Source organism: Aspergillus nidulans, chromosome VII (assembly GCF_000011425.1).
Source record: "Aspergillus nidulans FGSC A4 chromosome VII".
NCBI classification, from domain to species: Eukaryota; Fungi; Ascomycota; class Eurotiomycetes; order Eurotiales; family Aspergillaceae; genus Aspergillus; species Aspergillus nidulans.
In genome coordinates, this window is record NC_066263.1 from 4226249 (window position 1) to 4252049 (window position 25801).

The 25801-nt window shown below is 51.1% G+C and overlaps 2 protein-coding genes across 2 annotated transcripts, besides 1 other annotated feature; one reads left to right on the forward strand and one right to left on the reverse strand.

The window, feature by feature from the left end:
• Nucleotides 1–25801: part of a sequence feature (contig 1.43 127..338545(1)) that runs on past both edges of the window.
• ANIA_02544 (uncharacterized protein) lies at nucleotides 2091–4065 on the forward strand (the record flags this gene model as incomplete). Its single annotated transcript, XM_655056.1, has 2 exons — nucleotides 2091–2154; nucleotides 2471–4065. 2 exons carry the CDS (start codon nucleotides 2091–2093, stop codon nucleotides 4063–4065), a joined length of 1659 nt encoding a protein of 552 aa, XP_660148.1.
• ANIA_02545 (protein easA) lies at nucleotides 4205–25092 on the reverse strand (the record flags this gene model as incomplete). The annotated part of the gene is made up of 3 exons (XM_655057.2): nucleotides 22674–25092; nucleotides 22273–22634; nucleotides 4205–22219 (listed from the first exon to the last, which is right to left on the reverse strand). Exons 1-3 carry the CDS (start codon nucleotides 25054–25056, stop codon nucleotides 4205–4207), a joined length of 20760 nt encoding a protein of 6919 aa, XP_660149.2. The 5' UTR covers nucleotides 25057–25092.

The window sequence follows — 25801 nt, forward strand, 5'->3', positions numbered from 1 at the left end:
GCAGCGAACTCGGATACTGGAAGATCAAGCGCAGAAGGATTCACCCAAGACTCCTTTATTGTTTCAGACGTGTGTCCGTTCAAATTAGTAGGGATGTGGCTGAGAGTCTGGAGTTTATTCGACAGCCAGGGTTTCATTACGTACACAGAGTGTGCCAGAGGGCCCTAGGGATATTGCGTGAAAGCATCCGTCAATGAAGGTCAGAGAGAATGATATCTACTCTGCAAATCCCATCTATAAGGACCATGTACCAGCGGGTTTACGCCACGAGCATCATGGCTTTAGGCCCGGCCTTTGTTGTCTCATTGCGCTGCATATTCCTTATTCACGATTATTCTTACAATTGCCCTTCTTGCGATTTCAGCCTTTTGGTTGGATAGACACGCTCATCGAGGCGCCTTGAAGATCAATATATTCCGGATTTCAGCACTTTAGAGTCGATGTTTGTCTTGGGCCTGTCCGTCGAAAGGAATTGAAGCAGACACTAAGCAGTGGCTTCTACTCTGGACAGTGTTCAATCCTTCAAATACCTAAATACCTAACGACGCCAGAAATTCAAAGATATTACCATATCGAAGCAGCGCCGCCGGCCTTAATAAGTCACCAATCTTGCATCAGTATAACCAGTATCTAACGTCAGCCTATAGCTTCCGCATAAAGGGAGTCTAGTCCGGCATTGATGCTAAGATACGCATGATGCTGCCATATCATATTTAACAAGAGACAGACCTAGGAAGTTGTAGCGGGGTTCGATTGAAGTAAATGATTTTTGCCGGGCCTGTATTGGCAATTTCAATTCGACAAAGAAGAGTGCTTGGGCAGTACGAGGATTTGTTTCATACTATTTCTGTGATATCGAACTCGTAATATCCTTCCTATGTGCCTCCGCTTGAACGGCGCGAATAGTGATGGCATCAAGCAGTCCTTATGCAGCTGTATTTGAGCGATATCTGAATACCAGTGGGAAAAACTGCGGATGCTTCAATTGTCTGTGTAGATTGTGCCAGCGCACCGTGTTTACTTGTCCAGCATCAATTGTGCGCCTGCGACTAACAGCAAGCCTAAGGCGACTGCAGGCGATGAGCATTCTGTGGCTGAATTGACAGGCTGTTCACCAGATAAACTGATATCTCTTTATTCAGATAATAATTGATTGCTTTGGATTGGTTTATACCTGGCCTCGCTTCTGCTTGTGTAGAGCTCAGAGTCCATTCCTTCTGGAAATATATTCTGCGGAGTGTAGATCTCACACTCCCTTACAGTCTTCTTGGGACTGTACAGAATCCATTGGTCATTTCAGCTCCTGACCCTAATTGCAGCCCGTGAGAGATCACAGATTTCTCGAACATTGACTCACGTATTCTAACCATTACCAGCTTTCTCTTCTTCTTTTCTTTTCTTCTCGTCTGTTCAATAATGGTTGATAGCTACCCCACAACTCCATACCGTAAGCCTTGCCTTGGCCTATTTCTTATCCCTGCCAATATCACCAAGACATAAGACGTTTTGCCCTAGCGCAGAGCCGCAGGACGCAGTCCAGCTCGTCAAGAGCTGCGGGTACTTTTTGCGACCACTAGACGCGACGGAGCTGAATCAGTTTGCAGCCTTATTGGGAAAGAATCTTGAACGTGTTTACTAGCGTGCATAACAGTCTTGCCCACGCCAAATATACCCATATACGTACAGTACCATGCATCAGAACCGGCCAGTAGCCGCCTTCCATAGGTGATATCCTACCCAAATTGCCCTTGACTCCTCCATCCATATACCCTATCCTTTTACTATCCCCTGCCGACGACCCCTCAATGGCGGCTAGAGTCTGTCTCTTTGACGTCATCGAAAGACCCCTACCTAGACGATTTTACTTTACCTCGGGCAAAAATACGAATGCCGACCCTGCTTTGCACGTATCACCAATAGGTGAGTCTGTCTACTACGGCTTGAGCATTCTGGGGCGGCTTTAGGCGCAGCTATCGTGGCCATACACTGCATCTCTGATAGTAGCTAAACGCCGATCATAACTATCATCTCCGCCATGTCTTCAGAGCCCTCAGATCTCCACCGACCTCGTCAGAGCCATGCGCTTCAGCATGGCTCTGTCAGGTGATGCGAGGACGAAAGGCGTAACCCTACCCCCTGCCCCCGCCCGTTGGAGTACGTGTAGATGCGTAGATCAAGGGCGATCCTGGCGTATCTGGAGCTTCCCCGCATTTCATCAAGGTTTAATCCCCCCGCTCCTGCTTTTGCTCTACAGCCGAGGGCCGTGCTATTCCATAGGGGATGCAGGTCTGCACAGATAAGCGTTCGGTTTGGCTCTGGGGAAATATGCGGGGTAGACAAGAGATGGGCCCGAGTAGCCGGGGCTGGACGAAGATCAAGTAAGTACGTCACGCATGTATCTATATCTGAGATGCCCTATAAACGATTGACGAGCCTTTAATATTGGCTGGCTTTGCCTTTAATCTCCAAGGTACACAACTGTGCATCCGCAATCCAGCCGCTACAACGACCATCACCATGCCCATCCTCCCTCACCTCACGGTGAACACCTACAACCTCACCGTTGTAATCCTCGTGGCCATAGGCACAATCTCGACAGCGTATGGCCTCGCCGTCATTGGGTCCACCGTCGGCCAACCGAATTTCTACACCTTCTTCGACCTAGAGGCCGACACCACCGATCCCGACTACAAGCACACGACGAATATGATCGGCGCCTTGAATGGCGTCAACTCCGCCGGCGCCTTCATGGGTTGTATCCTGCAAGCCTGGAGCTCTGACGCATATGGGCGCAAGACCACCATCCGCTTGGGCGCGGCGGTGCTGATTGTAGGTGGCGCGCTGTGCGCTGGGGCCGTGCATATGGCCATGTTTCTGGTCGGCCGATTTGTCGCTGGTCTAGGAGCTGGCATTCTAGCGTGTAGTGTGCCGATCTATCAGGCAGAAGTGTCGACGGCAGAGACGAGGGGTGCCATGGTCTGCGTGACGGGCGTCATGTATGCGGTCGGCTATAGCCTTGCCGGATGGTTAGGGTACGCCTGCTGGTTCATGGAGGCGACGAGCCCAGCGGCGCAGTTTGCATGGCGGTTTCCGCTGGCCTTCCAGGTGCTTTTCCCGCTGTGCGTGCTCGTCGGTGCGCCGTTTATTCCAGAGTCACCGCGGTGGCTGTTGGCAAAAGGTAAAGGGGTTGAAGCTCTAAGCGTGCTGCAGAAACTGCACTCGACCAACGGGCATAGCAACGGCGACAACACCAAAGCGCGGGAAGAGTTCAGCCTGATGGAGAAACAGCTCGAACTCGACCAGTCGCGTATCGTGAAATCCAGGTGGCCAGCGCTAGCACTCTTCTCTACGCCCGCAAACCGTAAACGCTCACTCATTGCGACGATTCTCATGATCGGAAACCAGTTCCTGGGCACCTTCGTGCTGACCAACTACGGAGTCCTTATCTACGCCTCCCTTGGTCTAACAGGGTCTATCCCGTTGCTTCTGAATGCCTGCTGGACATCATTCACGCTTATCGGAAACACCTGGACAGCACTGTACATCGACCGCTTCGGGCGCCGTCGTTTCCTGCTCGCCGGCGCAACAGGCTGCACACTGTGCATGGTCTTCTTGTGCGCACTGACGGCATCTTTCCTGAATACAGACAACACCCCCGGACTGCGGGCTGCCGTCTTCTTCATCTTCTTCTATATCTTCTGGTGGTGTTTCTTCGTGGACGCGACGCAGTTTGCCTACATTGCTGAGATCTTCCCCAACCATCTACGCAGTCAGGGAGTTGCGCTGGGACTGGGCTGGTTTTATCTCTCAAGTGAAGTGACCCTTGTTGCAGCGCCGGTAGGGTTGGATCGTGTTGGGTGGAGGTTCTATCTTGTGCTTATTGTGCCGAGTGTGCTGTATGTCGGGTGCATTTATTTCTTGTTTCCCGAGACGAAAGGGCGAACACTAGAGGAGATGGGGCGGGTCTTTGGAGAGGAGCACATTTACAGGCAGGAGGCTGAGAGCGATACTGTGACTGAGAAGGGGGTAGAGACACAAAGAATTGAGGATGTTTCCACGGTATAACGGGGGCCTGCTTCTACAGGGGTTTGGTTGATGTATTTAAAGTGGACACCGTTGGGGAAATATTGACATTGTTAATAAACAAGCAAACAATATAGCTACTGCGGAACAGATAAAACGAAAAACATGAAAAGTACAGAAATCAGACACCAGACAGACTAAGGCCTCGGTCAACAACTTCATCAACAGTTACTTCATGACCTCTCTTCTGGAGTTCAAAGGCAACAAGACTGGCATCAACCAGATCGCCTTCAAACTTTGGAGCTTCATTCACTCCTTGAGCATTTAGCTCAGACACACAATCAACAGTAGGTAGCTCAGCATCCAGAGCCCCGTTCATAAACGCATCAACAGTCTCGCACAGTTGACTGAGTAGCTTCTCCGCAACCTCGACAGTAACCCCATCTTCGAGGTAAGCCATGGCAATCTCAACATAGTCTGTACTAGCAGTCGATGTAACCGACACATCAGAGACATCACCCGCACCTTCAGTCTTCGCAACAGAGACATTGTATTTCCCATCATCAAGGTCAAGCGTCCACTCGGATGCTTGGTCCAGATGGTTCAGGAGCGAGGTGAAGACTGTACCAACTGGCATATCCGTACAGTTGCGCATCAAGTCGCGGAATCCGAGGGATTCGTGCGGCAGGCGGGAAACAAGCTGTTGCTGCACAGATCTGAGGAGGTCATGTGTGGTCCAGGCTGGGTGGATAGTAGCGCGCACAGGAACGAGATTTGCGCAGCATCCGGCTGCTCTTTCGGCAATGGGGTCGCCGTTGCGGCCTGAGACGACCTCCCCAAAGAGTACGTCTGGGTTCCCTACGTGTTGGCCTAGGGTCAGAGCCCACGCCGATCGCACGATCGTTGAGAGAGTGATGCCTGCTGGAAGGGTTTTGAAACTAACACGGCGAGAATCGTGGTAGACCTGTCTAGATGGTAGACGTCTGGGTTGCGAGGATGAGCTGATGGCCGGCATTGTACAGCCTTTGAGGAGCGAGCGCCAGTACTCACGACTAGACCAGGTGTCCTGGTTCGCGAGGCTGGAAATATACTGGGGGAAGCCAACGTACTCCGTGGTGGACTGGCGCTGGTAGATCTCTCTCAATGAGTTGACAAAGTACGATAATGATATCGCATCGTACTCGGCGTGGCTTAGTCGGAAAAGGACGCGATGCCGGTTGGCGACGGGAGAGCAGATGATGGCAAACTCAAGGAAGGGGTAACCCAGTTGGGGTGGTCGATGCATGTCATGCGCGATGAACTCTTTGGTGAATTCTTCGATAGACTGATCTGTCTGATAGTGGGTTACAGCAGGGGCGTAATCTCGAAGAACAACCTGAAGGAGTTGATTTTTGTACACGACATAAGCCGTTCGAAGGATATCGTGCTTCTTGACTACCTCCAAGCAAGACGCTCTCCATCGGGCAAAATTAGGGCTGCCAATTCCATCAATACTAACGTACGCCATTAGGTCACGAGAGGGTCGCAACGATGTGGCAATCGAAAGAGACTGGAGGTCCGTGGTAGGCGCAACGTCAATTATCTCGCTGGGTACTGAGAGGAGAGGCTTGATGGAGTCGCGGATGGCATAATCATCAGTCATTGTAGAGAACGGGCAATATGCTGGCTTTGTCACAGTTGTTTTTCGATCTATCAGTGTGGCCATGTCGGATAGTATTGGATGACGGAAGACATCCGCCACCTTCAACGAAATATGAGCGTCCTCACGGGCGCTGGCAACAAGTCGCATAGCCGAGATAGAGTCTCCACCAGAGCGGAAAAAGTCGTCTTTTGCGCCTATGGAAGAGGCAGGAACCTTGAGGACCGTCGCCCATAGACTTTGCAAAAGGCGTTCGGTGACAGTAGCGGGCTCTGCCTTAATATCATCCACCAGGAAATACTGCGACCATGACCCGCAACTGTGAATCATTTCCCACGTTGCTCGACGATTGAGTTTGCCGGAATCTGTAAGTGGTAGTTTGGCGAATGGCAGGTATAGTTGGGGGACCATGTACGAAGGTACAACAGTAAGGAGGTTGCGGCGGAGTTCGCCAAATGCTTCGCGAAGTTCGTCGGACAGTGATAGCAAGCCGGACGATTCAACAGAGCTTGATGGCACTTCCATCGCAACAGCCAGGAGGGGCTCATCCTCTTCGTAAATAGGTTTAAACAGGCCTGCCACAACTTCACGTACATCTGGGAGTTTGTTCTTCACCCAGAACTCAATTTCTCCAATCTCAACACGTTGCCCATGAATCTTGACTTGGGTATCCCGTCTACCAATGTAAATGAAAGAGCCGTCCAACTTCTGCTGAACAAGATCTCCAGTCCTGTAGAATCTTCTCCCGGAAACGGGGCCTAGATCGTATTGCTGTAGCCAGGCTGGGTCGGTCACAAACGCCTCGGCAGTTTTCTTCGCATCCCCAAGATATTCCCGAGCTAACAGAGGTCCTTCGATAAGCAGCTCGCCGACCATGCCAACGGGAAGCAGATTGTGGTAATTGGACGGATCAACGACGAACAGGTTACTATGTGCCAAGGGAAAGCCGATATTGGGTGCTTGAACTGGGTCCCTAATGCGCTGGCTGAAAGTCGTCAGGATGCTTGACTCTGCAGGCCCATACGCGTTGTGAAGTTCGACGTGACTGGAGCTCCATGGCTCAGCAACTTCAGGGCGAAGAGCTTCGCCCACAAGTAGCAATCTTCTGAGAGAAGGCACCTGTTCAGGTTTGAGAAGACTAGCAACTGTAGGTGTGAGGATGGCGAAGTTGACAGCAGCCTCCTCCATTGCCTCCGCGAGGCGACTGACACGATCATCTTCTGAAATAACGCATACACAGCCACCAAAGGAAAGAGTCGTGAATATCTCGGCGATACTGATATCGAAGTTCAAGGCGGAGAACTGTATCGCTCGAGTGTCGGGGCTTGCGTAGAGTGAGCCGTGGCCTTGTACCATGCTCGAAACAATGGCACCGTGTTGAAGCACCACGGCTTTGCTGGTCCCTGTCGAACCAGAAGTGAAAATGATAAAGGCGGAGTCTGTAGCTTGTACAACTGGGTGAGGGTTGTCGGAATCAGGAAGCTGCGTGAAAAAGTCTTGATCGACCTTTAGAACAGGACCAGTGACAAGACCTTGGAGGCGTCCAGGGTCTTGTGAGGTCAAGATGACTCGAGTACCGATGCTCTGCACCAAAGCCTGCATACGCTGCTTGGGATGCTGATGATTGACTGGCACTATTGTTCCTCCTGCTTTTAGTACGGCCAAGTAGGTGACCACCACCCATTTGGTTTTTTCGAAAATAGTAGCGACCGGCACTTGGGGACCTACGCCTAGACCTTCAAGATGGTAGGCAAGTCGGGTGGCAAGACGATGGAGTTCTCGGTATGTCAAATGTCCGTCGAAGGCATGGACAGCCTGCGCATCGGGGCAAGAAAGTAGTTGGTGATGAACGAGATCGTGGATACAGCCATCAGCCATGGTCATTCTTTCATCGAAATGGTTCCATTTCTGGATCCGACCCAGGTCCTCCGGCGTCATGAAGATAACGTCGCTTACCAGGACCTCGCATGTCGCTTCATTTGCAGCGCTCTGGAGCTGTCCAAATACGTGGGTAAAGCGTTCCAAGATCGTTGTTGCCTTCTCCACAGAGAGGACAGCAGGGTCGAATTGAAGTTGCAAATCAACAGCACTGTCAGTATCGGTCATGTTAGTGCTGCACTCTATTACAAGAGGATAATTGTGGAATCCATATGTCTCAAACGGCACAGGCGTAAGTCCTTGGAAGCCGGAGTTTGCCTGGTCGAGACGGTCAACTGCGGGCTGGACGACAAAAAGATGCTGGAAGTTGAGAGGCAACGACGTCATCCGGCTAATGTTGTGAAGACCAGCATGCTCAAACGGTAGCATTTCTGTGGCTTGTTGCTGGATTGAGGCCAAGTACGCCGAGAGGCTCTGGGCAGGGTCAACAGAAACGCGAATAGGCACAGTGGTAATGGTAGGCCCCAAGACGTCCAGAATCCCATCCACTGGAGCAGTGCGACCTGAAAGCGCTGTTGGGAAGCCTACGATTTGGCTTCCAGTTTCCTGGGACAGGATTAGTGCCCATGTAGCTCTCAGGAGCGTGGAGAGAGTAAAGTCATTGCTGTTATTGGCGGGAATGCGGCAACTTTGAATTCTGAGCTTCCTGGGAGAACCGTTCTTCGGAGACCCGGGGAAGCTAGGGCCTATGCCACCCTCGAGTTGAGACTTCCAGTAGTCGCGGGTCTCCTCGGCAGAGTTTGACTGCAGATACTGCACAAAGCGAGTGAATGGATGGAAAGACGGCGCGGGATTATTGGAGTAGAGTGCAAAAGCAGCCTCCATCAACTTTCGGGCTGTCCATCCGTCATACGTGCTATGGTGGGCAGTCCAAACGAAGAATCGCGCCTGTCTGCTGGTTACAACTGCCAAACGCACCAACGGATCTCCGAAGCCCATGGGCTTTGCAGAGTCCTCTGCGATATAAGACGGCAGCTCGGACAGGACGTTATTCCATGTTATTTGCTGCTGAAGAACCACTTGCATTCCACCAGCCTTGGGATCTTGTATAATGCGAGTACGTAAAATTGGATTAAGTTCAACCAACGTTCTCCAAGCTTGGCAAAAGCGAGACTCATCGATGGTGTCTTCCAAACGGAAGACCCACCGACTGATATATGCCTGAGGGTGTTGAGCTGTGATTGCCATGAGACCTTGCTGCAAAGGTGTGCACGGGTAAGCATCTTCAATGACGTCGACTTCAACTTTGCACTGCGAGGCAATCTCCTGGAGACGTGCCTGTCTCTCATGTTGAGGGTAGGGCAACAGCAAAAACGGTGGCACATCGTTGTCATATTGACAGTTCTCAGTGGATTCTGAATTAGCAATTGTATTGGCCATGTCCGAGAGAACGGGATGCTTGAATACGTCACTGACAGATAACAGGATAGGAGGCTGTGCGGTTCGAGCTAAAGCGACTAGGCGCATAGCAGTGACCGAGTCACCACCAACGCGGAAGAAATGAGCGTTGGCGCCGAATTCTTTTGAGGTGTTGAGAGCGGCTACCCAGACTCTGGCCAAACGGCGTTCGGTCTCAGTCGAAAGCGCGACATTGCCACCATCAGCCAGGCTGTACTGTGCAAGCTGCTCCTCTTTTAGGCCCCCTATCAAGGTTCGAAGTGCTCTTCTGTCTAGCTTACCAGAGGCTGTATTTGGCATGTTCTTGATGGGAATGTACTTCGAGGGTACCATGTATGAGGGTAATGCTTTGAGAAGGGCCGCCTGCAGCTGTAGGAATGATTCTCTGAGCTGATGGTTGACGTCCAGGAAGACACATTCGTTGCTGGAACGATCCTTGCGCAACTCGATAGCAGCCACTAAGGCTACGTCGCCTGTGCTTGCACCAATAACGTCAACAGCGACAGTTTGGGTGTCGAAGTGTTGCCGAAGCCAGTACTCAATCTCACCGACCTCGACACGTTGACCGCGTATCTTGATCTGACCATCCGCTCGGCCGACAAACATGATTGAACCATCAGTCGGATCTTGCCTGACCAGATCACCAGTCTTGTAGATTCGCTTTCCAGCCCAGGAATGGAAGCCGTATTTAGAAACAAAGGCAGGATCCGTGATGAAGGATTGTGAAGTTCGCTCGGTGTCATTTAGATAGCCACGTGCAACTAGCGGCCCTGAGATGAGAAGCTCACCAACTACGCCCAATGGAACGAGACGGTTGTGATCTTGTGTGTCAACCACCCAGATAGCGCCAGCAAGGGCCGTGCCAACACTAGAAGCTTGCTCTTTCTCAATAATCGGGCCGTTGGTAGTCGCAAGAATGGTAGATTCTGCTGGTCCATACCCATTAAAGAGGGTGACATGACTTGCCCAGGTTTCGACGGCGCTGTGTGGAACAACTTCTCCGGCTAAAACTAAGGTCGACAGCGTCGGTACTGTCCGAGGGTCAATAAGACTGGCGACTGTGGGCGTGAGGACTGCAAAGTTCACGGCCATAGCCTCCATCTTTGTAGTAAGACTGTTGGTATCAACACGATCTTCCTCCGAGACGACGCAGACACAACCGCCGAAGCGAAGAGTAGACAGGATATCGAGAAGGCTGAGGTCGAAAACATAAGCGGAGTATTGTAATGCTCTAGTATTTGGACCCATTTGAAGTTTTGGCCCATGGCTTTCTATACTTGTGCAGATTGTCCCATGTGTGAGGACAACACCCTTGGGTGTACCGGTTGAACCTGAGGTGTATATGACCACAGCCGCACTTTCAGATGTCAGACTACTCTCGCTGGGGGGATGACAAGGGTTGGGTAGTGTTGCTATAAATCCACCATCAATAGTTAGGACGTTGGCAGAGGTAATATCCCTGAGTTTGGAGGCATGTTTGTCCATGGTCAGAACAACTGGGGCTGTGATCTCGTTCAGGATATGCTGCAGACGCTGGACAGGCATCTGAACCCCAAGAGGCACAATTACACCACCAGATTTGAGAACAGCGATCATGGACACAATGGTCCACATGGACTTATCAAAACAAAGCCCCACCATCACTTCCTCACGCACCCCTAAGTTTCGTAAGTGATGAGCAAGCCGGTCGGACATGCCTGTAAGCTCAGCGTAAGTCAGCTCCCCGTCCCAGCCGCACACTGCCTGGGCCCCTGGCTGAGAAAGAGCCTGCTCATGAATCTTGTCGTGTATACTGCCGGGAACAGTCTCTCCGACGGTTGAGTTCCAGATATGAAGCACTTCAACGTCACCAGTTGGTATCACATCAATCTCATCGATGTTTGCGTCGGGGTTTGCGGCAATAGAAGATAATGCGCGGCCGAAGCTACCCAACAGGCGTCGGGCTGACGGTTCGTCGATAAAAGTGGTGGCGTATTCAAGGTCTAGTGATAGACTTTTATCGTCACTCACAATTTTAACCTGTACATCATATTCGGTAGGATCTTCGCCGGCGAGGCTTTCAATCACCAGACTTCGCTTTTCGTGAGTATCCATCATCGGCTTGGGCTTGTAGATCATGGTTGTATTGAAGAGGCCGCGCTCAGATAGATGAAGAGCGTGCTGGATATCGCTAAGAGAGGTTCGCTGGTGATTGAAGGCATCTAAGAAATTGTGCTGAACCTGCTTCGCGGCTTCAGCCACGGTAGTGCCGGGGTGTGCGAGTTGAACTCTAGACACCATTAAGTTAATCATGGGCCCGCACATCTCGTGTATCCCGTCGATTGGAGCATCCCTGCCATTTGAAATATAGCCAAAGCTGACATCGCGGGAACCAAGATACCGAGATAAAACCGTGGCCCAGGCGAGCTGTGTGATGTTTGCAATCGTAACTCCATGCGTGTCTCTGAAATCTTGCAGAGGTTTTATGTTATCTACTTCGAGAGAAACCGTTCTCAAGGAGCGCTTTCCGGAGTCTAGATTAGAAGAGGCAGGAAGGCATGACGGCTCTGCACCAGCAAGGTGATTCGTCCAGTAGTTCAGGGAGTCGAAAGCGAAGGTCTGTTGCAGGAACGAGACATAGATGCCATATGATGGAGCAGGCGAGTCTGGAAGCATATTATCATATGCCAGAATGAGATCATTGAGAATTAGATCCATGGATGAGGCGTCCATTAGAACGTGGTTGACATCAACCTGGGCGTAAACTTGCCCTGTAGAAGCTTGGGCTAGGGTGAGCTGGTAAGGCGGCTGCCCGGGGGCGTACTCCGGACGTTCGAGTCCTTCGAATTGAGCAAGGAAATCATCACTACTGCAAGACTGCAGCACTGGTATTGTTGGAGTGTATCTTTTGAGTACAACTTGATAGAAGAGTTCCCGTCCCGATGGACTAGGGACAAAGAATGTACGTAGAATAGCATGTCGCTGCACAACCAACTGCCACGCGCGTAGGAGTCGGTTCATGTCGACCGGTGAAGAATCAGCGGCACGAATCTCTCCGGCCTGGCGCACTTGATATGTTGTGTGGTCCTTGATCTGGCTCATCAAGATGCCTTGTTGGATAGGGGAGCAATAGTAAATGCTCTCAATTGCAGAAAGGTTCTCGACGCCGGTCCGCGGAAGCACGTCGGTCTCAAGCTTAGACAAGTCGCTGGCGTTGATATCAAAGGCCGTTGGTGCGCTTGTAGCGGCTGGAGCTTGATCGATTGAAGAGGTAGAGAGCTGAGTGTCAGTGTTGGGACTCGTGGTCTTAATCACAGCCTTCTTCGCCAGTTGAGAGATTGATTCGCATTGCAGCACATCGCGAACAGTAACATAGATGGAATATTGGCTGCGACACTTTGACACGACTTGCATAGCAGTAACTGAGTCACCACCCACAGCCAAGAACGGGCGACTCATAGGGACCTTTCCAATCGAAGCGTGGAGTACATCGGCCCAGACAGCTTGGATGTTTTTTTCTTCGGATGTGCTTGGAGTTGTCGTACCCTCCGTGTAGCTTTGCGTGAGGATTTTAAAATGTTCCACCTCCATGGTCTCCAGCCATTGCGTGAGTCGGCGACGATCAATCTTGTCGGAACTGTTGTGCGGCATTGCTGCAAGTGATATCCAGGAGTTGGGAACCATATACTCGGGAATACAAGAGTGTAGGTGATCACGGACGGATGAAGCTTGCTGCAGGGCATGGGGAAGCTGGTCGAGGGGCGTGGTTTGGATTCCCTCATCTGCGTCAGAAGAAATGAATCCATGCAATGTCAATATCCCAACGAGCTGCAACTGGGCTGGGCCACAGTGAGGGTAAACTATCACATTCTCTACCACAGAAGGATGCTCGGTGACATGGTGCTCAATTTCCCCGATTTCGACTCGTTGGCCGCGAATTTTGACTTGACCATCGCGTCGTCCGACATAGATAAGTGATCCGTCTTCCATCTGACGTACCAGATCACCAGTGCGATACATGCGCCGCTCGCGGCGCTGTGAACAATGGTCGTGTTCAGAGTACCGGGAGATCCAGGCAGGATTGCAAATAAATGCATTGGCTGTCTTAATAGGGTCGTTCAAGTAGCCTCGAGCGAGTAGAGGACCCTCGATCAGAAGCTCACCCACTGCCCCAAGAGGTAGAAGTCGGTTGTAGTTGTTCTCATCCACCACCCAGAGGCCACCTGCTATCGCACGGCCGATATTCGGCACATCCGCTTTATTGGCAACCTCATTGCAGGTGGCGGCGATACTACATTCCGCGGGGCCGTAGGCATTGAATACACGAACACCATTTAGCCAGGGTTCCAGGTATTCTGGTTGCACCGCTTCACCACCTACCACTAAGGTCTTGAGGCCCGGCACGTCAGACGGCTTGATGGTATGTATAACACGTGGAGGAAGGAACGAGTAGTTAACTCCCATACGATTCATTGCATCGGCCATGTTATTTACTCGCTCTCTTTCTGATGGCATGCAAACACAGCCGCCGAATTGCAGCGTTGATATAATGTCATGGAGCGAGATGTCGAACGTAAAGTGGGCGAAATTGAAGGCGCGGGTCTCTGAGTTCATGCCGAACTTCTTGCCATGTGCCTGCATGCTGGTTGACATAGCGCCATGCTCAACGACGACACCCTTGGGGTTTCCAGTCGACCCGGAAGTGAAGATGACGAACGCAGCATTGGAAGGTGTAACGGTTGAGATGGGCTGCGTGACAGGGCTTGGGAGCGACTGGATCAGATCATCGCCTATAGTTATTACATTAGGCACTAAACCTTCAAGCGCCGAGGCAAAGCCCTCAGAGGCGAGGATCGTTGTAATGCCAGTCTGTTGCAAGATGTTTTGCACACGCTGAATGGGATCAGCTCGAATAGGGACAACCGCGCCCCCAGCCTTCAAAACAGCGAGGTTTGCGACCAAAGCCCATTTTGATTTTTCAAAACAAAGAGCAACCATGGTCTCTGGTATTACCCCAAGCGTAGTGAGGTATAGAGCTAGCTTGTTTGCTAGGCGGTCTAGCTCTTCACGCGTAAGATCACCATCCCAAGCACATACCGCAGGGGCATAAGGGTTGGTTGAAACATGCTGAGAAACTAGTTCATGAACCAAAGCTTGCTTGACCGGGGGAATACCTTGGTTGAACTGGAAGAGTCGTCTGGCCTCGTCCTTGCTCAATAAATCAAGATACTTTAGTTGCGTTTGATCTCTGCCGTTAGTAACAAGCTGAGTGACAATGTGACTAAAGCGGCTGAGCAGATCATTCGTCTGGGAAGCTGAAATCATTCTTTCATCAAAGTGCGCCTCAATCGTAACTGGGATATCGGATATATCACTAGTAACGCACTCGACGGTAAGGGCATAACCGTCGAGGTTGAGCTCTGGAACATGACCATGCTCGTACGCTAGGAGCTTACCATGTACAGAACTCTCACGTTCTTGCGCTGGTTGCACGGCGAAAAGATGTGGAAGATCGATCTGGCCAACGAAGCGGCGAATGTTCTGCAAGCCTGTGTGCTCGAACGGTATCATGTCGACGCTTTGCTTGTGAACCATGGTGAGATATTGATTGATCGTTTGTTCCGGGTTGATATGCACATGAACTGGGACAGTTGTAATTGTTGGTGCCGCCATGTCCAGAATGCCGGGAACTGGCGCAGAGCGCCCAGAGAGTGCAACTCCAAACAAGACATCATTGCCACCGTAGGCGGAGATTGCCAGTGCCCAAGCAGCCCTTAGAGAAGAAGCTAGCGTATTGGGCCCTCCAACTGGGCGAATTTCGACGCTCGAGCTCAACTTCTGAGTAGGCTGTGGCCGGTACGAAAGCTTGTGAAGAGAGGGGAACGGTGCCCCAACTTTTCTCTTGATCTGAGACTGCCAGAACGACTTAGCGGCCTTTAGATCTTGTTGACCTATGTACGAGATGAATCTTGAGAATGCAGGAGTTGGAGCGAGCTCTTTTCCATCATAGAGGAGTGCCACCGCGTCAAACAGCTTTCTTAAACTGTACCCGTCGTATACACTGTGGTGAGCTGTGAGTACGAAGTATCGCTTGTTGCCGCTGTAAATTAAGGCTTGTCGCACCAAGGGCTGGCCGTAACCGAAAGATTGTTGTAGGTCTTTATCCAAGTACTGCTTGAGGTTCAGGTCTCCACCCCACGCGACAGACTCACGGACTACCACTTGAAGTCCACCTGACTGACTGGGCGCAATGCGCGTACGCAGGATTGGTGCCTTTTGGGTCAGTGATGACCATGCCCGTTTAAATGCGTTAGTATCAACAGCTTCTTGGATTCGGAAAACCCAGCGGCCAATATAAGACCCTGGTTGCTGAGTGGTGATAGCCATGAGACCTTCTTGGAGGGGTGTACATGGATACACATCCTCAATATCGTGGACTGCAACATCACATAACTTTGCAACACGGAGAAGTTCCCTCTCACTGACAGAAGCCTCTGTCTGTTGGGCTTCCTTCCAAAGCCCAAACCGAGGAATATCCTGTACGTCCCGGCGGCGCCCCATCTGAGCTTCAAGATGAGCGGCCATCTCCTGCAACTTAGGATACCGGAAGACGTCGGCAACGCTTATCGGGATGTCTTTGGCATTTGCCAGGGAAACGAGGCGCATCGCGGTGAATGAGTCGCCCCCGCAGTGAAGGAAGTGGTCTTGGACACCTACATGGTCCTGGTCTACGTTAAGCACAGTGGCCCATAGCGACTGTAACTTCTTCTCCATAAAGGTGGATGGTGCAACACTCAAACTGGTTGAAAGGGAGTACTGGAAGAGGACATCACCCGGCAGGTTCTCCAGCATCTGCTTGATCGTGCGACGGTCGAGTTTGCTAGACGTTGTCTGAGGGAGGTGCACTACCGGAACGAAAAGCCGTGGCACCATGTACGAGGGTAGGACCTCTAGTAGAGAGGCATGAAGCTGAGAAAATGCATCTCGCAGGTGAGGGGCGTTGGGGAGGAATATTTCGTGAAATGGGGCGGATAACAAATGCCTCTGAAGGAAATCATCGCTGAGTTCCATCGCAACAGAAATCATTATGTTGGGGGAATTGCCACCAGGGGTGATAAGGCTTGCCACAAGACTCTTCACAGCTGGCAATAACTTCTTAACGCGGTACTCAATCTCCCCTATTTCAACGCGCTGGCCACGGACCTTAACCTGGGAGTCCTTTCGAGCTTGGTAGATCAAGTCGCCGTTTGGAGACTGACGAACGAGATCGCCGGTGTTATAGAATCGATGACCTTCAAGTCTGATTGCCTTCGCCCACTTAGGGTTCGTGACAAAAGCTGCCTTCGTCTTCTTCGGATCGTTGTGATACCCGCGAGCCAGTAACGGGCCTTCAACCCAGAGTTCGCCGACAGCGCCAATGGGACAAATGGATTCGCCGTTGGCAATTACCCAGACGCTCCCCACAAGCGGTCGGCCGATGTTGAGTGCCTGTTTCTTTTGGACGAGAGCTGCACTGCAGGTCGTGTAAATCGAGCACTCACTCGGACCATATCCGTTCAAAACCTTGACTCTTCCCGCTGCCTTGGCGTGCTCCTCAATCATGGCCTCCCTGACGGCCTCTCCCCCGAGAATTAGTGTGGTAAGACACTTGATGTTCGCAATATCCAGCAAGCTAGCCACAGTTGGAGTAACCTGTGCGTGAGTAGCACCATAAGCCTCAATAACGCCCTGAAGGTTGTTCATGCGCTCCTCTTCTGATATGACACAGACGCACCCCCCATGCGACATAGTGCCCCAGATATCACTAATGCTGGCATCGAACGTGTAGGCAGCGAATTGGAGTGAACGAGTACTGGGAGACATTTCGTAAATCTTGCCATGAGCGCGGAAGCTGGAACATAGAGAAAGATGGGTTAAAATGACACCTTTTGGCATACCGGTACTGCCACTTGTGTAGATAATGAAGGCAGCGTTGTTGGGGGTAACATTCGTACTTGGAGGCTGGGGTTGTGAAGAAAGGGCAGAAAATAGTGTCTCGTCCATGTGCAGAATATGCGGGACAAGGTTCCTGAACTGAGATGAATACTGATGCGACGTCAGCATCACCTTTGCGTTTATATCTTTGAGGACGAGTTCCAGGCGCTGCGTTGGGTGCTTTGGATTGATTGACACAACGACGCCAGCTGCCTTGAGGACACTGAGCTGAGCAATGATGGCGAATTTAGATTTATCCAGACACAGCGCTACCATTACTTCGGGACCAATTCCCAAGGTCACTAGGTGGTGAGCCAGCGCATTGCTCATCTCGTCCAGTTGTTGGTATGTTAAGTCGCCATCCCAGGCACAGACGGCTGTTGCGTTAGGTCGGAGTAGCCGCTGTTCATTGAATAAGTCATGGATAAGACAATATCCATCAACGGCAGGAATCTTGTCATTCCAAGCACGGACTTGCAGGATATCCTTCGGCGTTACGGTGTTTAGCTGTCCGACATGGGTATCTCCGTTAGTAACGAGGGATTGGATTCCCTGCCGGACACAGCCGAGCAACCTGTTCGCGCTATCGTAGGAAAGAAAATCTGGCGAGTACTGCAGAGAAGCGGATATCTTTTCTGGCGATGCGAACACACTGACCGTCACATCATACTCTGTGGGATCCTCACCGGTGATCTGCTCTAGCGCGAGACTGAGCTGATGTTTTTCTGCTGAAACAATATGGCGATAGGAAAGCGCTGTGTTGAACAAGCTTCTGCCCTGGAGCTGAAGGGCGTGCCAAATCTCAACCAAGGGTGCTCTCTGGTAGTTGAAGCTCTCAAAGAAGTTCTCTTGTATTTGCTTGAGTGTGTTCTGAGCACTGGCCTCCATGTCTAGTTTGATATGAGTGACCATCATGTTAATTAGGGGGCCTACCATGGTCTCAACATCTTTGACAGGGACGTCGCGACCACTTGATAGATAGCCAAAGGACACATTAGGCGAGCCGGTGTACTGGGCTAAAACCATGGCCCAGACGAGCTGGAACACGTTGGCAATTGTGACACCATAGGTTTCGGTGAAGCTATGTAGCTTTTCAATGCAGTTGATGTCAATTGATACTGTTTGCATGGGCCTCCTTGGTGTGGAGTCATCAGCAGTAGCTGGCTGCATTCCATCCTCTGTCATGCCTCGAAGGTAGCATGGCTCTGCGTCAGCAAGGCGCTTGGCCCAGTAATCCAACGCCTGATCCGCGGGTATCTTCTGCAGATGCGAAATATATTCGCTATAAGCAGCGCCGATGGTGTCAGGCGCCAGCTTGCCATCATATGCCTGGGCAAGCTCGGCCTGTATGATCATGAGAGATGAGGCGTCTACGAGTGCGTGGCTGATAATGATATTGCCGAACGTCCGGTTGGAAGAGGTCGAATAAATCGTAAGCTTATGACCGATGCGCTTGTCAATATGTCGTTCATCTAGAGTAGCTTTGACGGCAAGGTTTCTGAAAAGATCGTCGTCTGTGCACTCGACATGCTCAGCTTCGGCCTTGCACGACTTGAGGACCACCTGATCAAACAAACGCTCGCTTGATCCGGATGCCGAACGGACGAATCGTGTTCGAAGCATGGGGTGGCGGTTTATCAAGACCTGCCAGGCAGCAAGAAGACGAGTATGGTCAAGTTTGCCAGAGGAAGTGGTCGGTATGATCTCAAAAGATTGCTGGATATAATATTCGGATGGTGATTTCACTTGGCTGATAAGTATGCCTTGTTGGATTGGAGAACATGGGTAGATGTCTTCAACATCAGAGCAGTTCAAGCCGGCGTCAGGCAAAATTTCATCTTGAAGAACCCTGAGGCTCTCAGATGTTAAATGCAGCAGTGGGAAATCAGTCACAGTTAGAGTCGGCGACGCTCCTGACAACTCAGTACCAAGGGCACTGATGGCATTGGCATAGGAGTCAGCCCAATCCCGGATCTTCTCCTGGTACTTCATGTTGCGATTGAACTTGAAGCGAATACGCAACTTATCGGGGTACGCAATGACGTTGACATTAAACACACATCCACGACGGGTACTCTTGCCAACTGGAGATGTCCCAGGTCCAGTGAGATCTACTGTCTCGAAAATAGTTTCGCTTGCGAGTCCTTCGGAATATTGAAAGAGCACTTCAACCCATCGGTCAGTGAAAGCTTGTTGACCGTCCGATAGAACCCTTCCGAAGGCGCTGCGTCTTGCGTCCTTAGTCTGTCTTACAATATCCAAGCCGTTGTGTGGCTCATCGAGAAAGATGTGTATAGGTGTCATACATTCGAAGTTGCCAACTGTGTTTGAGAAGTCAAGTCCACTATCACCTACGTTTCGGCCATCGTTAATTTCAAAAACGGCTGGGAGTCGGCGATTTGGGAAAGTTTTCTGGAAGGACTTCAACAGTGCAGCAAGAAGAATCTCCACACGTTCTGTACGTAAGGCTCTGTTTGCGTCCCTAAAGTATGCATTCGTGTCGTGGCTGTTGAAGATCACTTCTTCGACCGTTTCGTCCTCGTAGGTATTGCCATCGTTCAAGCCCCAGTACTTAAAGTCAGCAGGTGGCAGATCAGATCTGAAAACTATTCCCTCAAGGTTCTGGCTCCGTTGGGCTTGTAGTTTGATCCAGGTCTGGAATGATAGCGGGTTAGAAGTTGGAAACTGCTGTCCTTCCAGAAGCACACTTATATCTCGGCGAATGATGTCCCAGGACACTTCGTCGACTACCAGGCGATGGGCTGTCATGAATAGAAGATCTGTATTTCGAGCGTCTTCCACTTGGATATACTCAACGAAGAATACGGGACCTTGCTCTAGGTCTAAACTGCCCTGAGCCTCCACAATAAGGGCCTCCGCCTCCTCGCTGGTAGATACAGTGTAATGCCTCAACGCAAACGGTTGATCACCATCACTGTGTAGACTCTGTTGCCACCCAGCGACGTTATGACGCTGAAATCTGGAACGTAAAATAGGATGTCTGTCGACAAGCGCACCCACGGCTTGAGCTAGTTCTGAATATTCAAAAAGTTTGCGAGGTACCAAGCAGATATTGGAATTGTATCTGTGGGCACCACTGGACTTCAGAGGCAACTCAGGATCGGCAATGGACTCGAAATACCACTTCTGCATAGGCGACAGAAGAGATTGGTGGCCTTCCGTCTTCTCATCCTTTACTTCTGCGGTTTGCGCCAACTGAGCCACGGACTTGCTTTCAAGCACATCTCGCACCGCTACCGTAATCCCCCGCACCCGCAGCCAGGACACGACATGCATGGCAGTGATGGAGTCTCCCCCAACACTTAGGAATGACTTGTGCTCTATAGGAATTTGAGTAGGCGGCAAACGCAACACATCGGCCCATGCTTGTTGGACTTGGCGTTCTAGAAGCGTTTCGGGCTCTCGACTCTCAGAGCCAGCGTCAGAAGACTTGGTGAGAGCTTCCAGGAACGCTGTATCAATAGCCTCAAGCCACACCCCCAATTTTTTGCGGTCCAATTTTGATGAGTCGTTTTGTGGCATCATGCTTTCCAAAGGAATCCAGATCTTTGGGACCATATGCTCAGGAACATGATTTGAGAGCTCTTCCGATGCAGCAGCCAGTTGACTTTTTGTGTGAGAAAGTTTTCCACTTGGTATAGGTATTATGTCTTGTCCTGGACGTTTTCCGCAAAAGAAATCGCGCAAGGTGAGAAGGCCGACCAATCGATCTTTGCAGGGTCCTTGTTTAGGGTAGATTATCGCTGCATCGAGAACTGCGTCTTGTTGTAGGAGGTGGTGCTCGATCTCACCAACCTCAACCCGTTGTCCCCTCACTTTAATCTGTGTATCACGGCGGCCAATGTACGTGATGGAACCATCTGGGTTCTGCTGTACGAGGTCTCCAGTCCGGTAGAGGCGTCGGCCGGATCCAAACCCGTTCTTTATCATCCATGCCGCGTCTACGACGAACGCTGCTGCGGTTTTCTCGGGAGAGTTGAGATACCCACGAGCTTGCAATGGCCCTTCAATGAGTAATTCTCCTGGTGCTCCGATTGGGACAAGGCGATTGTAGTCATTGGGGTCAACAACCCAAAGAGCCCCCGCAAACGCCCAGCCGATGTTTAGTGCATTGCAACCAGGTGTCAATCGGTTGATACTGGCTTGCATCGAACATTCTGACGGCCCATACGCGTTGTAGACCTCTACGTGACCAATCCATTGATCTACGACCGCTTGCTTGACGGCTTCCCCGAGTAGGACCAACTTCTTCAGGGTTGGCACATCTTGCGGGAATATCGTTCCAGCCACCGTTGAAGTTAGCCCCGCACAATTAACCTGATATTTCACCATTTCCGGTGCTAGATTGCTGATACGATCCTCTTCTGAGAGAATGATCAGGCAGCCGCCGTAGTGCCACGTGGTATATATATCTTGAATGGAAATATCAAAGGTATATGCCGAAAACTGCACTGTGCGAGTATCTGGACTAAGCTTGAATCTAGCACCCATATGCTCAAGACTCGTACAGAGACTTGCATGAGGGAGCACAACACCCTTCGGAACACCAGTGGATCCACTGGTATAGATGATAAAGGCGGCGTTATCGACTGTTGCAAGGCAGGGGACCATTTCGGAAGGTGGTAGTTCGGCCATGAACGCTTCATCAATGACCACTGTATGGGTCACGAGGTCCATGAAGCGGGAGGCAAATTTCCCTGACGTTAGGATGATTGTGGCTTGTAGGTCCTTTAGGATTAGCCTGGTTCTCGATGCTGGTTGTGTCGTTCCAAGAGGAACAACGCATCCACCAGCCTTGAGGATCGCTAGTTGTGATATCACTGCCCATTTCGATTTTTCGAAGCAGATTGGGATCTTAGTCTCGGGCTGCACGCCTAAGCGAATGAGGTAGGATGCCAGCTGGTTAGCCGTGTCGTCCAGCTGCTGATATGTTAAGTCGCCGTCCCAGCCCTGAACAGCCCAAGCATCGGGTCGGCGGAGTCGCTGTTCATACACTTTGTCGTGGATACGATAGTCTGCCTTTGGTGGGATCTCCTTGGCCCATTCACGAAGCTGATTGATTTCTTGAGTGGTACTAATATCAATCTCTCCCAGCACGGCATCTTCTTCTTTGACGATGTTCAGGAGCGCCTGCCGGAAGGATTGTGCCACACTCTCCACCGTGCGCTGGCCAATCCGTGAGTTCCAGTAATCAATCATTACTTCCAATCCCTCATGCCCTACTTGGATGTTTATGGACATGTCATACTTGCGCACTTGTTAGCGTCGAATGGACTGTAAGGGATATAATCACTACTTACTTCATTGGGGTTGGCAGCATCAACAAGCTCAAAAGCAAGCCCAGATCCCGCTAATTCAGTTGCAGCTTTTCGTTGGCATGACATTAATGTGTTGCTCTTGAAACGGGCAAAGTCCCCAGATTGCGCATCATCCAAGGCTAAGTAGTACTGATGTGAGAGGCTTTCCACGAAGTCGTTCCTAGCTTTCACCAAAGCCTGCGGAACTGTTGCAGTAGGCGGCAGCTTGATGCGACAGACCACTGCGTTTAGGAAGGCTCCAACCGTATTGTTGATTCCTTTAAGAGGAACATCCCGCCCCGACGTTGCATACGAGAAACACACATCTTCCAACCCGGTGTAGGACCTGAGCACTAGTGCCCATGCTACCTGGCAAATATTAGCAGGCGTGATGTTGAACTTACCACAGAATTCCCCTAGGACATCAGAGCCCAGCTGAATGTTTGATCTGACGGTACGAAGGTCTTCGCGACTCAACTGGTCTCCGTACAATGGGAAATGGGATGGCTGGGCTCCTGCAAGGTAGTTGGACCAGTAAGTCATGGATTCTTGCATAGGCAGCCGTGATTGGTAGTTGACAAAGTCTTGGTAGGCCATGACACGACTGGCCAGCTTCTGTTTGCTATAGAGTTGAAAAAGGTCCCGCATCAGGACCAGAGCGGAAAGCCCATCAACAACGGCGTGTGACATATCAAGACGGAGGTAGACAGAGGATGGTGAGATTCTGCAAAATGTCACTTGATGAGTTTGGCCGTAGCTCTTGAAAGTTACTGGACGGCGACACGCGAGACGGCGAGCTGCCTCTTCACCCTCGTTCTCTAAGAAAGTGATGGAGCTAATGCCCTGCTTCATTACCACCTGGTCGAAGTGCCCTTGGCGATTTGGGCTTTCAATGAACACGGTCCGAAGAGCTGGATGGCGTGCCACGAGGCGAACCCAGGCGTCTCGAAGACGCCCGCAGTCTAGTTCGACATTCAGATCCTCGGAGCTCAATTTAATTACAAAGGAACACTGGTACAGATCGGGGTAAACAGCTTGAGCCACCAAGAAGGCTTCCTGTCGCGGCCCACAGGGGAATACTGCTTCCACGTCGCGGAAAGGGTCGCCCGTTACAGCCTTGAGCCGAGATGAAACAAGGTTGTCCAGCTCTGAGTATGTCAGTTTGAGGAAAGGAAAGTCGCTTAGTGTTCCTTGCACTTCGCTCATCTCACACTCAGCAATCAGTTCCTTCAGGGCAGCGCGAAACAAGCCAGCAAGCTGACCTAGTTTTTCCCGCCCTAGCTCTGCAGACCTGGACCGAAGACGAAGCTTTAGCTGCTGTTGCTCCAAGAAAGGTTCAACAAATGCTAGGCACCCGTGAGGAAGTATGGAGAAGTCATCCTGGTGGAAAAGCTCATGGAGGGTATCAGCTATTGGCGCTGTCGTTCTCCCCAGTTGCCCCATATGTAACAGAACATATCGACTGCGATCCTCGACTCCTGATATGCGAGAGACATTAAAGAAGCCCATCCGTGTATCCTTGACTTTCCGTAGGAATCCAAGTCCACCGTCCTCTTCTGCTCTTTCCACGGACCGGCGGATGATATTGTCGAAGCACCCTACTGTAGCTGACAGCTTAGGACCGCCACTGTGCCTGCCGTTTGAGATTATACCAAAGCTCAACGTCTCCTCCGACCTGGTTACTCCTTTAAGTGCGATATGTAGTGCGGCAACGATAAAATCCTCTGGCTGAGTGCGAAGCACAGAGTGGATGCTTTCATCCTCCAGCTTCGCCAGACCAGCTGCATCTGTTTCCAGGATAACCACATCAGCCAACTCGATTTTGCCATCATTTTGGTGTCTATTGTGTTGTCTTTCATTTGTGTTCCGCTCATCGTTTGTGCTTTCGACCGGCGTCGAGCGTCTGAATGTAAAGTCGCTTAGGTTGTGAGTGGAAGCCCAGGAGTCAAACGAAGTCTCTGGATACCCGCGAGCAAGCGGCTTTCCGAGTACTGCATGGTCCAAATCGCGCTGAAGGATATCCCAAGACGAGACATCGATGATGGCCCGGTGAAAGTCGAGCCGAAGATAGCGGGCGAGGCACGTGCCGTGGTCACGGTCTTTTTGCACAAATACCGTGGCGGCGAAGAGTCCATCCTCTCTCTTCCCGTCCGCTTCCCAGCCCACGGTCAGGTATCCCTGCTCTGCTTGCGTTGAGATCGTCGGAATCTCGATTCTTCGATGGGCGAAGGCGTCGATCGTATCATTGTATGTGAGTCCCAAGTCATTATTTTCAAGTGTTGTAAAGTTCGCTCGGAGGATGGGGTGGTGGCTGACGAGCAATTTCAGTGCCGCATAAAGCGTCGATTCTGCGATTCCACCTTCTAACTTGAAAACTTTGGCATCCCAAGCCTTCGTCGAGGCATACAACTTCTGTGCCTCTGTTAATGGCTTCGTCCGTATCTCGGCAGGCTGCGCAGGCCCGTCCAGCACCGGGCCTGAGCTGAGCTTCCCTGGCGCGCTGCTCCCCTCTGCTAGTTTTACAGACTGGCATAACTCTCGGATACTCGTCGCTTGGAGCATATCGTTGATGGTGATTGTATACCCCGCCTCCCCGCAGCGCGCCATCAGCTTGATTGCGAGCAAAGAGTCCCCTCCTTGCGCGATGAAGGACTTGTCCAACTTGATCTTTCCCACCGGGCGGCGCAGCACCTCTGCGCAAATCTCCCTGATGTCCTTCTCAACAACCTCATTATTCGTAACTGTTCGGTTTGGCGAACCGGCTGTCGCAAACGTACTTTGCTCCATTGCAAACGATTATTATGATTATGATTAGAGGCCGCTATCAAAGGCGAAGAAGAAAGTTACTGCCGTTCCAAGCTGGTCTCAGTCTCCGCGAAGATAAAGCCAGCAACAACGTGATTATCGCAGAACGATATATCCAGGAGTATTACTGAGCTGAGTCAAAGTATGAAAGCCGTGAGCGGTACATACGCTTTGGACCTACGCGAAGACAGCTGATCAACAATGCCGCTACTCCAGACCACCGTATACTCCAATTCGCCGAAGTTCTAGCTCCGTATCCTTCGTCCTTATCCACCAAAGTGTCGATCACGCTGTTCCACACCTCTCGAACGAGATCTGTGCCTTCGGCCCACTTGACCTTCCTCGTCTTGGCACGACATTTCTGGTATCCGCAGCAAAGCGGGCCGGGTTTGGAAAAGTTGGAATTAAGAGGAACCTTAAAGGAAGCTGATGCCGCTTTCATGATCCAAGTACCCGTACGTATTGAACCTTTCAGGCAATATCCACGAATTCGATCCGGAGTCTGAACTGAATAAAGAAAATGCTCGTGACGTATCATTTTCCCAGCGCAGGGAGCAGGAAACCATGTTCCTCGTGAGGTTCATAGGAGTCAAGTGGGATTCGATAGTCGGAAACCTTCACCTCCCGACCATCTACATACTTGCTTTTCCCTTAGGAAAATCGGGTATGACTACAGCGGCTTCATCATCACTATGTCAAAAGCAAAGCACACTCTGGCTTACATCGA